The 14,408-nt window shown below is 50.2% G+C and overlaps 1 protein-coding gene across 2 annotated transcripts in view; it reads left to right on the top strand.

Moving 5' to 3' along the window:
* LOC147715138 (receptor-interacting serine/threonine-protein kinase 3-like) overlaps nucleotides 1-13,060 on the top strand; it is a 354,916-nt gene extending 341,856 nt beyond the window's left edge. For both annotated transcript variants that reach the window (XM_086923624.1, XM_086923623.1), the window contains exon 13: nucleotides 12,302-13,060. In XM_086923624.1, coding sequence (XP_086779750.1) covers nucleotides 12,302-12,408 — 107 coding nt within the window. In that variant the 3' untranslated portion in view covers nucleotides 12,409-13,060. The remainder of the gene's footprint in view (nucleotides 1-12,301) is intronic.
* Nucleotides 13,061-14,408: the final 1,348 nt, after the last annotated feature.

Here is a 14,408-nt window from a genome sequence, read left to right as displayed (position 1 = left end):
GTTGTATCAACACAGAGTTAGTGGTTATTAAAAGTGGCTTCAGGAAAGGCCTGAACCAGAGAATAATTCAATACGGTGGAAACCAGTGAACTAAGTATAACGCCCAGACGCAGAGTGAACCAAACTGCAGTCAAGTGAGTTTATATTGAGCAAATACAGGCACAAATGCTTGCAAAATACAGGGGACAACGCTGGACACGCAGATGAGTGTCGTGAAACTCGCGCAGGGTACCCCTAGGTAAACAGTGGAAAGGGTGCAGACTGGAAGGCAAACCCGCTGATGGCACATGCGGTCCATGCTGTAACTGGTGAGGGGGTGACACCATGAGTTACCAGCACCGGGTGACACCAACCCTAGTGACGCCACTGGCTATGGGCCCCGATGAAGTTCCAATCAATGTGTTAAAGCAGAACAGGGTCAAATGGAGCAAACTCTTGTGCCCTATCTTTAATTCCTGCCTATTAAGCGGAAAGGTTCTACCTTCCTGGAAGGGAAGCATCCTGGTCCCATTGTTCAAAAAGGGTGATCGTCTCCTCCCCCAGAACTATCGCCAGATTGCATTGTTGGATGCAATCGGCAAAGTTTTTACTAGATGCCTGCTTAAACGGATAAATGCATGGGTTGAATCTGCAAATATCCTTCCACTCGAACAGACAGGCTTTAGAAAAAACCACGGGACCATGGATAATCTAACTGCCCTCCAGGTAATAGTTGACAAGTACATAAGAGCAAGGAAAGGGAGATTCTATGTGGCCTTCATAGACTTCTCCACGGCCTTTGATAAGGTCGACCGTCAGGTATTGTGGAGAAAGCTACACAACTTAGGAATGCCACATAGTCTCTTACGCTTGGTCCAGGATCTGCATGATAACACATGGTGTAAGGTACTGTTGGGAGGAGAAAGAGGTCTCTCCCGGCTCATTCCATATGCAAATGGCCTCAAACAGGGCTGCCTATTAGCTCCCCTCTTATTTTCCCTTTACGTTAGCGACCTTCCCCTCACTTTATCGACATGTGTAGGAATTGCACCACGCTTAGGCGAAAGACACATCCCCTGCCTAATGTATGCGGACGACATTTTAATCTTAGACCTCACCCCTAAGGGTCTTAATAGTCTTCTACATGCACTACACACCTTCTCGGAAGAGCACTTTTTGAAAATAAACATTTCTAAAAGTAAGATAATGTGCTTGGAAGGACGAAATAAACTAAAGTTGGACCACATTAGCTGGGAATTGGGAGGCCAGAAATTAGAAAGAGTAAAATCGTATGTCTTTCTAGGTATGGTAGTCACTAGTAATTTAGGCAACAAATCACATATTGAAAGCAGCTCCCGAAAAGCAAAGTCACAGGGTAAAGGCCTAAGAGCACTGTATAAATCAACTGGCCAGAGACACTTTGTTCACTTGTTGGAGGCCTTTCGGGCAAAAGTCCCCCCGACTCTGCTCTATGGGGTTGAATTAATTGACCTAGCGGAATGGGGCTTCTTAGATACAGTGGAGGGCTCCCTATTGAGAAATCTATCCTCGGTTAATAACAGTTGTAGTGCTGCAACCCTGCGTTTAGAATTCGGCCTTAGGAGTAGCTGGGCTCAGGGACTTGCAGGAGTGATTCGCTGGGTTATTAGTCTGATCAAAGGAAAGCCAACTACTCTCAGATCTCTCATCACAAAAGAGTTGATGGGCCCACTAAATGAATACTCGATCCTAATAAAGAACTATAGGAGAGCCATCACTCTCTTGGACTTGGAGGAAGCATCCATCCTAGAGCTTTCCATGAACCAATTAAAATTACAACTAAAACAAGCTACATGGAAGCTAAGTTACGAGAGGGATCGGAATTTAATAATACAAAAAAAGGGGGCCATACAAGTTGTTGATTCCTATACAATTAGACAAATACAACCCTACCTGTCATGGAACATCCCCCACGGCTTACGCCGCTTTTGGCTACTTCTCAGGCAGGACTTGCTCCCCCTGAACAAGTTGTTGGCCAAATGGTATGGCATATCTAATGTATGCAATTACTGTAACCTTGCAATTCAAGATGCCAAACACGTCCTGCTAGTTTGTCCCGCATTATTGTCTTACCGTCGTTTCGGGATAAAACCGGCTTGTACCCAGTTTGGTATTTCTACCGTAACAGCCTTGTTGGATGCTATCCTTAGTCCCCCAAATGGAATTTTTTGTAACAAAATTTTTTATTTTTTTAAATGTTTCTTAGAACTTTATTAGTAGAATGGTATAATGTTTTGTATAATTACTGCCTGTATGAGTTGTTATATACGATTTAAATTTTAAATTGTGTCTGTAAGTGTATAATATGTGGATCTCTACGGAGTTCCAAAACATATTTAATAAAATTGAAATTGAGCAATAGAGCTCGTGCCCCTGCAAGAAAGAGGTACAGGAGTTTACTCCCTGTACTTTCTTTTGGTCCATGCTTAAAGTACGAGGTTTTCCATTTTCTGTTTTATACCTAAGAAAAGAACATTCAAAACTTCGAGAAGTTACAGTACGATCAGTGAAATAAGCTTATTGCCAGGTAGATATGAGTTAACTCCTGAGTTAGAGCCAACCCCAAGCCGCCCTCTATGCTAGATAGAGTGTGAGCAAACCACCCTCATCCCTCCAGCCCTCCCCGGTGTACCCCCCCGCCTCACTCAGCCCTCCTCAGCCCAACCCGTCTTCTTCGTCTGAGTCTAGTGGATCATCCTCAGGTAGTGGATCACAGATGTCGCCCCGGTACATGTTCCATGGGGACCACACTTTGTTCCACTTGGCCGGACATGCCCTGTTCAAGTAAACTGCCCGTTCTGTGACCATGGCCCTGTCCATATTTACGCACCATTGTGAGGCCGTCGGGGGGTCCGCCACCCCCCAGCGCTGCGCGATGTCTCTCTTGGCCATCATCATCCCTAAAGTTACCCAGAGGCGGCCATGCCGGGACAAGTCAGTTGGTTCCCACACATTGAGGAGACAACGCCGCGGTTCCGGGAGCACCGAAACCTCCAACACCTGTGACACAGTGCGCATGACCTGACGCCAATAGGAGTGTATAACTGAGCACTCGCAGAATGTGTGGAAGAGTGTGCCCTCCTCCCCGCAGCCTCGCAAGCAGAAAGGGTCAGGGGCTCGTTGTATGCGGTGAAGCAATGTCCTGGTGTAATATGTTCTATGTAGGACCTTGAGTTGGATGAGCCTCATTTTAGACGATATTCCTGCTTCCTTAGGGGACGCCAGTGCCTCGTTCCATTCATGTTCATCCATCTCGCCCACTTCCTGCTCCCATTTCTCCTTAAGAGGCACTAGCGGGTCCGGGGAATTGTTAAGGAGTTTTCGGTAGATGAGGGAGGTGGCTTTTTCTACCATGTAATCCGTCAGAAGGGGATCCTCTAGCGGGGAGGACTCGGGGAGAGTCGATCCCGCCGGAGCAGCCGCCAGTAATGCATGACGGATTTGGACATATCGGTAGGTTTCGTGTGGCCCTAGGTCATAGAGTTCTTTCAGGCGGGCAAAAGTAATGACTCCCCCATGCTCCCACATGTCCCCTACCGTTGAGATGCCGATATCGTCCCAGCGGGAAAATCCCTTACTGGTCCGAAGGTTGCCCAGGGCTCGTGAGTCCCAGAGTGGAGTGAGTTTAGTGAGTGTGTCTTTCCACCCTAGTGCAGCGGTGGCTGCGTGCCAGGTGGCCACCGTGAGCCTAGTGGGGCCCTTCAGCGGTCTGAGTTTCCGTCTATCATAAAGCGGGCCAGTAGGCCACTGGTACCCAGTTGGGCCCTGTCCGCCTGGAATGCCGGGTCCGATTGCGATTCATGCAGCCACTGGTTGATCGGTCTGAGCTGTGCCGCCCAGTAGTAGAGATAGAGGTTGGGAAGTGCGATGCCGCCCTCGTACCAGCTCCTGCAGAGCTTGGCGTGTGCTATACGCGCCGGGCGGTTGTCCCACAGCAGACCAGAGACCACTGCCGCCACCCTCTTGAAGTACCTCTGGGGCACAGCAAAGGGGGTATTGTCTAGGATATATAGGAAGCGGGCAGGGATTTCATCTTAAACAGGGCTGCTTTCCCAAGCATCGTCAACGGTAATCCCGCCCAGAAGCTCGCATCTTGCTTGAGGCGGTTCAGCGGTGGCGTGAGATTCAGATTTTCGTGTTCCGCCGGGTCACCCGTAACGTGAATACCAAGGTACTTAAATGAGGAGCCGGCCAGTCGCAGAGGGCAGTCTGGACCAAGCGTTGGGTGACTACCCGTCAGGGCGTACAGTTCAGATTTACTCCAATTAATAGTGTATCCTGATATCTCTCCGTGGTCGTTACAGAGGCGCAAGAGGGCCGGTATGCCGTGATCGGGGTCCGTCAGGTACACCAGCATATCATCCGCGTAAAGCGAGACGCGGTCTTCCCAGCCCTCTTTCCATTTAATCCCTTTAAGCAAAGGGGTAGTCCTGATGCGGATAGCCAAGGGCTCTAGTGAGAGCGCAAGGAGAAGGGGGGAAAGAGTGGGAAGGAGCGTGAAATGTGGCCGTTCGCTACCACGTGCGCTACCGGTGCGGTGTATAGCAGTTTGATCCAGGAGATGAAGATGGGTCCGAATCCCATATACTGGAGTACCTCAAAGAGATAGGCCCACTCCACCATGTCGAAGGCCATTTTCGCGTCAAGCGCCAATCTGGCCGCAGGTTCGCCTATGTCAACTGCTTTAGCTAACACCCCATGCACCCGCCTGAGATTGAGCGAGGTGTTCCTGTGGGGCATGAACCCTGACTGGTCCGGGTGAATAAGATCGGACAGATGAGGCAGGAGACGATTTGCCAGAAGTTTCGCTAGAATCTTACTTTCTGCGTTGAGCAAAGATATAGGGCGGTATGAGGAGCATTCCTCAGGGGGCTTGCCAGGCTTTGGAATAGCCACGATTGCGGCCGTTCGTTGGTCTAGCGGGAGCACCCCCTTATCACGGCACTCTTCGTACATTCGGAGCAGGTATGGGCTTAGAACGTCGGTGCGTGCTTGGAACCATTCGACTGGGATGCCGTTTGGCCCTAGCGCTTTGCCCGTACGGAGGGCCCCAATGGCGATCCGCAGTTCGTCAGCTGTGAATGGAGCCTCAAGCTCAGTTGCGGCCTCCGGTAGCAGTGCTGGGATGTTTATGTCGTAGAGTGCGCTTTGGGCTGCAATCGCGGTGATGTCCCGTTCCGGAGTGTATACTTTCTCAAAATGGGTAGCCAGTGCCTCCACTACGCGATCTGGGTCAGTCTGAGTAATGCCCTCTTCGTCTTTCACCTGCTGGATCCCTCTGGAGCTACCCCCTCTCTTGTCGAGCCAGGCCAATATTTTTCCCGCTTTGTCCCCAACATCATATACTCGGTTTTGTGTATCTGAGATGTGGCCTTGTGTGACGAGCCGAGCGTGGTCTGTATACAGGCGCTGGGCAAGTGCTAGTGCATGTGTTGTGTCATCCGTGGGGTCTGCTTCATGGGCAGTGGTGGCTACGCGCAGTCGGAGCTCAAGGGCCGCGTGTTCAGCTGCCTGTTCTCTTCTATGTGACGTTATGGAACTGATGGCTTGCCCCCTTAGGACTGTCTTGTAGGCCTCCCAGAGGACCTCAGCCGAGGCTGCTGTTGGTTCGTTCTCCGTGAAATAATGTGTCGTGGCGGTCTGCAGGGCCTTCCTGACCTTGGGGACCTTTAGATAAGAGGCGTGCATAGGAAAGACGCGGTGGCGTGTTCGTGTCCTTGAGGTAATGGTGAGAGTCAGTGGTGAGTGGTCTGAGATGCCCCTAGGGTGTATGTGCACTTCCTCTACGCGCTGTAACCCATCCCCCAACGCCAGGAAGTGATCAATGCGGGATAGGCTATTGTGGACGGTGGAGTGGAACGTGTACTGTCGCAGTGTAGGGTGAACATGGCGCCATATGTCTACCAGCCCTAGTGCCTCTGTGAAGCGCTGAAACCTGGAAGGACCCCCCGGGAGGGCAGCCGCTGGGAACCTATCGCGTTGCGGGTCCGCAGGTGCATTGAAGTCCCCGCCTAGAAGCATGTCACCCTCGGGGAGGGACAGCAAGAAGTCGCCCAGGGCTGGCAACATCACGGAGTGCAATGATGGTGGGATGTAAACTGAAACTATTGTCAAGGGGCGCCCGTCCCATTGTCCTGCCGCTGCCGCAAAACAGCCCTGTGTGTCAGTCCTAGTGCTGAGGGTGATAAAATTGGAGGACTTTCTAAGTAGGATACCCGTGCCCCGGGACCCAGTGGAGAATTCCGAGTGGGTTAACATTTTATACCCCCTTCTGTCCAGGGCCTTAGTGGCGCTACCCATTAGATGGGTCTCTTGGAGGAGTATTAGGTCAGGTTTGTGACGTTTCACCTCGGACAGAACGAGGCCGCGCTTCACTTTATCACCTAGGCCGCGCACGTTCCATGCTAGAAGTTTGAGGGAGGAGCCGCCACATCGCGTCTCCCCCGTTCGCGTTACATTAGGCTGTACATCCACCATCAGTAAACATCAGAAACAGAAACCATCGGAGCAGACTCCACCTCCCCAGCAACAGTTCAATAAGCATCATAGTGCATTTTACAGTTTTTGATCGATTCTGTGAACGTCCCGTAAAAACAAACAAACCCCCCACCAACCCCCCCCACCCTGCCTCCCTGCCAAACGGACTCAGAACTGCCCGCCACCCCAACTTAGCAGAGCGCTTATCCCATGCCAAAAACAGAGTACTTGCGCGTCAGGGGAGAGTGTCCCCCAAAGCAGGCGGTCCCTCTGCTGCCCTCGGGTTGTCCGGGCCAGCGTCCATGAACGACTTGGTGAACAATCATAGTGGGAATAAGGTCCAGGTTACACATGTAGTTCCTCATGGTAGTGTCATTTGCCTCCAGCAGCTCCCATGTGGTCTTGCGACGGTGATCCATTCGCACTGCCCCTGGTCGACGATTGTGAGCCCGGCCGGCTCTCCTCTCCCGTCCTGTTGCGTCGGCGGTTGGAAGTGCGGTCCACCGTGCGCCAACCATCCAGCCATTCTTTTGCAGACTCCGCCGAGTCGAAGAACCAGACCTTCTTATCGGCCACCCCTCTCAGTCGGGCCGGAAACAACATGGAGTACGGCAGTTCTTGGTCGCGGAGTGATTTTTTTAACCTCTAAGAAGGTCCTCCTTCTGCGGGTGACCTCCGCCGTGTAATCCGGGAAAAAGGATATCCGTGAATTTTGGATTTGGATGGGCGGTGCCACCCTGGCTGCCTGGAGGACTGCATCACGGTCTCTAAAGTTAAAGAGTCGTGCCAGGATGGGGCGCGGGGTGGCCCCCGGGGTAGGTGTCCCCCCGGGGACCCGGTGGGCCCGCTCTACTGTAAAGAAGTTGGATAGTCCCTTCGGGGCCAGTTTTGTCTTTATAAGGTCCTCAACATACAAATCCATGGCTCCCTTTGTTTCGGACTCCGGAACCCCCAAGATACGGACATTGTTGCGTCTGGAACGCCCTTCCTGGTCGTCCAGCTTGCCTTTAAGAAGTTTATTGTCCGCCTGTAGTCTCTCCATTGCCACTTGTAGGTCGGAAACGTCCTCTATCAATGATTTGGTCACAACCTCCACCTGCTTCACCCTTTCGCTCATTTTCTGGAGGTCGGCTCTAATAAGGGTAACCTCGGCCGCGGTCGAGCCCACCGTGGCCTGCACCTGCTCCAGCGCTCTCAGTACATCGTCCAGCGTGGCTTTTTTTGCACCGTCGTTGTCCGCGCCCTTTCCCAGTGATTTGCGCTGCTCAGGTGGAGTGGATGTCTGGTTGTCATAAGCAAATTTTCCGAGCTTCGCCTGAGCGGCGGTCTGTCGTAGCCCCTTCCCCGCCATTGTTCCTTTACGGCGAGACACCGTTTATGATGGAGCGGGCCGGACGCCCGTAGCCGTTCGCTTGGGGGGGAGGGGGTATGCAGAAGGTCCAGGCAGGGTATGGGCCAGGGGCCGCTGACGATGGCAAGGTGCTGCCGACGGCCGCGGAGCTGTTGCGGTATCGGCAAGTTCAAGCAAAATGGCGACTGGTGCCTCGCAGGTCCCACGGTGTGTGCCGAGCGCAGCAAAGGGGGCACCACAGCGTAGTGCCACTGGATATGCCGCGTGGAGGGTGAAGTGGTCGGCGGGAAGGATTGCCAGCCGGTGGCGTCGGGTGCCGTCGTCAGCGGCTACTTCCGGTTGGTCGTGCCGGGGAGGGTAGACTTCCGCCCGGCCCAAGGTTCCACTCGACACCGGTGCTCGCCTCGTGCCACCAGGCCCGTCTTCCGTGAGGGACTCGGACGAAGTTTCGTCCCGATGTTGGGGTCTGAGTGGACCCAAATTTTCCTTGCTTGCGCCGTTCGGTCACCGCACCCAGGACACCCCTTCTGGACTGATCAGTGAGCGGATAGGCATGCGGATTGTTGCGGGATGCCGCCTTGCTACGGGAGCCTCTCTAGGTTGCTGCCGCCATCATCGGCTGCTAGCCACGCCCCCCCTCCCTGTACTTTCTGATCCCAAAGAAGGACGGATCCCTCAGGCCCATCCTAGACCTCAGACCTCTCAACTTTTACATTCTGTCAGAGCATTTTCATATGCTCACGCTGCAGCAGGTTCTCCCACTGCTTCAGCAAGGGGACTTCCTAGCGACTCTGGACCTCAAGGATGCGTACTTCCACATTCCACTGCATCCTTCTCACAGAAAGTACCTCCGGTTCACAATTCAAAACCAGCACTACCAGTTCAAGGTTTTGCCTTTTGGGGTCACCACAGCGCCCAGGGTTTTCACAAAGTGCCTGGCGACGGTGGCGGCGCATCTAAGACGTCAAAACATCCACGTCTACCCCTATCTGGACGACTGGCTCATTCAGGCGAAGTCGGCCCAGCTGTGTGCCGCACACGTGTCCCAAACCATTCACCTTCTGCACGATCTGGGGTTCTCACTGAATTACCCAAAGTCCAATCTCCAGCCCGCTCACATACGGCAGTATCTGGGTGCGACCATAAACACTCTGGCGGCCACAGCACAGCCAAATTCAGTGAGAGTCAACAGCATTCAGTCGCTGATCCAAAGATTCAGACCTCAGCACTCGCTTCCAGCAAGAGTGTTCATGCAGTTGATAGGCATGATGGCCTCCTGCATCTCCATAGTCCCACATGCGAGGCTACATATGCGTCCGCTTCAAGAGTGCTTAGCACGTCAGTGGACTCAGGCTCACGGGCAGTTGAAAGACCTAGTGTTGGTGAGCGGTCGGGCATACAACTCTCTGCATTGGTGGAATCCACAAAACCTTTGCAAGGGCCGACCGTTTCAAGAGCCTGTGCCGCAGATTATCCTGACGACGGACGCTTCTCTCCAGGGATGGGGAGCGCATGTACTCCAATACACTGTGCAGGGACTATGGACACTACAGCAAAAGAAGATGCACATCAATGTACTAGAACTGATGGCGATCTTCATGGCCTTAAAGGCATTCAAAGTAAATCTGTGCAACAAGGTCGTGTTGATCCGGACGGACAACATGACGGCCATGTACTACATTCAGAAACAGGGGGGCACTCACTCTCCGCAGCTGTCTCATCTGGCTCAGAGCATGTGGAAGTGGGCCATTCAGAGGAACATTTTCCTCATGGCAGAGCATCTCCCAGGCAAGGACAATCAGATGGCGGACCTGCTCAGCAGGCACAGCCACCAAATGCACGAGTGGGAGATACATCCATCAGTACTCCAACCGTACTTCCAAAGGTGGGGTCATCCAGAGATAGACCTGTTCGCCACAAGGGAGAACGCAAAATGCCAAAGCTTTGCCGCCAGGTTCCCACACCCTCAGTCGCAGGGCAATGCTATGTGGATGAACTGGTCAGGCAGATTTGCGTACGCTTTTCCCCCAGCACCTCTGATACCGCTGGTGGCGCGCAAGCTCAGGCAGCACTCGATGACTCTCATCCTAGTTGCTCCAACGTGGGCTCGCCAACCCTGGTACACCACGTTTCTGGAACTTTCCGTGGTACCGCATCAAAGGCTTCATCTCACACCCAGCCTTCTGACGCAGAGCCATGGCGACATTCAGCTCCCAGATCCGCAACAGCTCAACCTGGCGATCTGGCTCCTGAAGTCCTAGAATTTGGCTACCTTAACCTTCCTCCCAATTGCATGGACATCATTCGGGAGGCGAGAAAGCCCACTACTAGAGCATGTTATGCGGCAAAATGGAAGCGGTTTGTCATCTATTGCGCAAACCACAACATTGATCCACTGGATGCTTCCATTCAGAACATCATCTGTTACCTGTTCCATCTATACAAGTGTAATCTGGCGTATACTTCCATTCGCATTCACCTGTCTGCGATGGCCGCATACCTTCAAAATAGGCAGCACCTTTCACTTTTCAAAGTGCCTGCCATCAAGGCATTTCTGGAAGGCCTCAAAAGAGTCATTCCGCCACGGACTCCACCAGCTCCAGAATGGAACCTCAATGTGGTTCTTACAAGGCTGATGGGTCCTCCCTTTGAGCCACTACATTCTTGCGAACTTCAGTTCTTAACATGGAAAGTGGCTTTCCTGGTAGCAATTACATCGCTACGGAGGGTTAGTGAGCTACAAGCCCTCACAATCCAAGAGCCTTTCTTCCAAGTTCATTCAAACAGAGTAGTGCTCCGCACTAACCCTAAATTTCTACCCAAGGTTGTGTCTCAGTTCCACATCAACCAAACCATTGAGTTGCCGGTGTTATTTCAAAATCCAGAGTCGCTGGCGGAGCGGATGCTCCACACCCTTGACGTTAAACGGGCCCTTATGTATTACATTGATAGGACCAAGGATTTTAGAAAGACTAAGCAGCTTTTTGTTGCCTTTGCGCCACATCACAAAGGTAACCCTATTTCCAAGGCTGGCATTGCCAGGTGGATCGTGAAATGTATTCAAATCTGCTATGCAAAGGCAAAACACACTCTTACAATTCCACCGAGAGCCCACTCCACCAGAAAGTTGGGGGCCTCTATGGCTTTCCTTGGAAACATTCCCTTGGAGGACATATGTAGAGGAGCCACATGGTCTACCACACATACTTTACTAAGCATTACTGTTTAGACGTGCACTCCAAACAGCAAGCAGCTGTAGGGCAGGCTGTTCTCAAGACACTTTTCCAAACTGCTGCAGCTGGCACGGGCGGCCGCCGCTAATGGAGGGACTGCTATGTATTCTATGCACAGATATGAATTCAGCAGCCCACATGCCTCGAACTGCAAATGCTACTTACCAGTATGCATCTGTTCTTGGCATGTAGGGCTGCTGACATTCATATCGCCCGCCCTCCTCCCCGGCGCCTGTAGCAGCTGCAGTGTTCACATATCATTTCATAGCATGGTCATCATTCACTAAGTTTCACTCCATCTTGGCCACAATGGCTAAAATCAATCTGGGGATGGAGTCGATGCCCATGCGCACTGTAGTCCAGGGGAGGAGCCACCTATCTCGTGATACTTCGAAGACTCTTCCAGGACAACAATGTGCAATCATCCGGACCCAACACTAGGCGGCGATCTATGCACAGATATGAATGTCAGCAGCCCTACATGCCAAGAACAGATGCATACTGGTAAGTAGCATTTGCATTAACAATGGAGTCGATGTCCATGCGCACTATCACCAAAAGGAGGTGCCACCTACCTCTTGACTGTAAAGAATTCTTCGAATAAAAACAAATTGCAAACATCTGGACCCAACACTAGATGGCAGGAGGGGGCAAAGCATGTGAATATACAGCTCTACATCCCAAGAACAGATGCTTACTGGGTAAGTAACATTATCCTTACTTTTTATTAGTTGGCTTTGGGTCCTTGGGGATAAAACATTCCTTAATAAACATATGCATGTTCAATGACGCCATATAACCAAAGCTTTGCAGTTCTAAAGCTGGTGATGGGTATTCCCCATTTTAGGATCAACGCTGAGTTGACTTTGTTTTGAGCCGTAAATTATATCTCTTCCAGGCAGTAAACATTTCAGGAATGAGGGTTGCAGGGAGTAATGCAAATATTGCTGCAGTAGTTTTATCATTAATGATAACCCAATAGAGTGAATTTTGTCTGGTAGGCCATCATTCCTCCTTTTGTAAGTGAGTGGTATTTACACCAGCCTTAATACCTAATTACCACCAGTTGTATACCTGTGCCTTTTCAATTACAAGACCCCAGATGTACTACCTTTATTCTTTACTAGTCTCTGGACACCTCCTCCAAGTATGATGCTCATCTCTGCAGGAGCAAACATTGAGCCATACCATTACTGACGTGCTTGTTTTTCTGTTTCTGCAGGTTCTATCTATATCCATGGCAGCGAAATAAGTGGAATGCAGATGGGGAACAATAACTTCATGTACATAAGTGACAACAGTCAACAGAAAGCGGCAAAGAAAAAGTGATTTGCTTCTGCAGATCCGGCAAACTGTGCAAATCCAGTCTTTATTCTATATCACGTTTTCAATCACACCTCTTCTGACTGCTGTTCTTTTTTTCTCCTGCCCTCTCTAACATCTGTTCCACTGTATAGTGATCAGTCCCTTCGAGCGCCCCTCTCTCTTGATAGGTGAGCTTAATTCATCCCTATTCCGCACTTTAAGTATCATAGTCAGATCAGAGTTGGGCTGCATTCTGCTGTGTTCCTGAAGTCATTCCACAATCCAGTCTTTCAGCTTTTCTCCAACTCTTCCACGGTTATTTCTCTCTCATTCTTGTTCTCTCTTTATAGAGATATCGCCCTTCACCAGGTTCCGAAATAATGAAGCCTGTTGTCTGATAGGCCTCACAAGGAAAGCAATAAAAGGAAGCACAGAACACACCGCTGTAGAGGCCAGTGCTCGCCATGAACTGAAGTCGGTACAAGGAGCCTCTTTTTCAATAGTGAACTCAGGGGACACATTTATATCTATTTTAAGTACACCCATTGGAGCTCAGGATGTGTCTATGGTCAAAAAACGATTTTAAATGTTTTGTTTGTTTATAATGTTCTCAATGCTCTTATGCTTCCAATTCACTGTGGGCTTTACATGCTGTAAAGGGAGATTCCAGCTTCTTAAATGCTGTTGTGTTGCAATATGTATCTACAAGCACATTAATTACAATGAGTGGCAGCAGGAGAGGATGGACCACCACATAATGCCTTATTACTCGCTTAGGATCTCATTAGAGTTTGGAGGGAAGCAACAAAACTTCAATTCGTAGAGTACAGTCCACTGACTGGACTTTCCTCCACCTTAGGGATATTATTGTGGATCAAATTTGGAGGGTGCGTTCTGCTCCATATTTGAATTTATTTCAGAAATTGGAGGATATTTCCTTCTCTTCAAGCTCCAGATCATACCCTTAGTGTCTTTTATCTGATCCAGACACCTTGTAACTTGCCATATGCATCCAAACGTCTTCAACTTTCTTTGGTTCGCGAAACTTGAACACAGAAAAAACTGTGGCTTCCTCAGCTAGAAAATCAGGACCTCAGTGTATTGTGGTGTACCAAAAAGCCACCTCAGTGCCTAGAACCCCAATCTGACTAGCAATAGTGTCTCATTTGTTCTCCGTGCTACAGCGAAGCTACCAATGATTAGACAACCTAGAACATGCGACTTAGTAAATTCTCAGGAATAGTGGGAATCAAGGAAACTCTTTTGCTCTAACACTCATAAGAGTCCATAACATGAGTAATCGGAGACCCAGTATCGTTTTTAAGGTTTATTTTAACTAACGTGCTCTAAGAGGCAGTACCCTAGCCAACACTAGCAGAAAATGCATAAGAATAATACAATCAGCATTGTTACAATTCCATAAAAACACAAAAGGGGAAATCATAATACAATGACAGTGGAAACAGTACAATAGCGCCTTTACCACCCTCCCCATGTTGGGAGCTAGTTTATTATAATAATAGAAGACCTCAAGGCTTTGTCAGGGGGACCCCATACAAAGCCAAAAAATCGCATCCCAGGACAATCACAGATCTGCTTAGTTGGAAAGGTTTTTTTCAAGTGCCCTTTCATGCATGTAATGCCAAATTAAAAAGCACCCGAGTTTTAGTTGGACAGCTGTGCCTCCTGTTATGTCTATGTGCGTGGGACTGACCAACGTGAATCAACAGCATACATTGTTAATCCACCTTGAACACGCTGTGCAGACAGAGAGCACAGTGTATGACTAGATATGTGAAAAACAGACAGTTCTCATGTGAAGAAGTGCAAGCAGTGTATTTATGCGAACAGAGCCATGTAGTGTTGTGTGCTAAAGTGGCAGAATGGTGTTTAAGCATATATTTCACTTATGCTAACTTAGCAATGTCTGCAGTTAACCCCATATCCTCACCTCAACCCTCAGTGGGAAAACAATCTAGCAATGGAGTTGATGCCCATACGCACTATCACCGAAAGGAGGAGTT

Source organism: Lissotriton vulgaris, chromosome 5 (assembly GCF_964263255.1).
Source record: "Lissotriton vulgaris chromosome 5, aLisVul1.2, whole genome shotgun sequence".
NCBI classification, from domain to species: domain Eukaryota; kingdom Metazoa; phylum Chordata; class Amphibia; order Caudata; family Salamandridae; genus Lissotriton; species Lissotriton vulgaris.
This window is presented reverse-complemented; position numbering and strand designations above follow the sequence as displayed.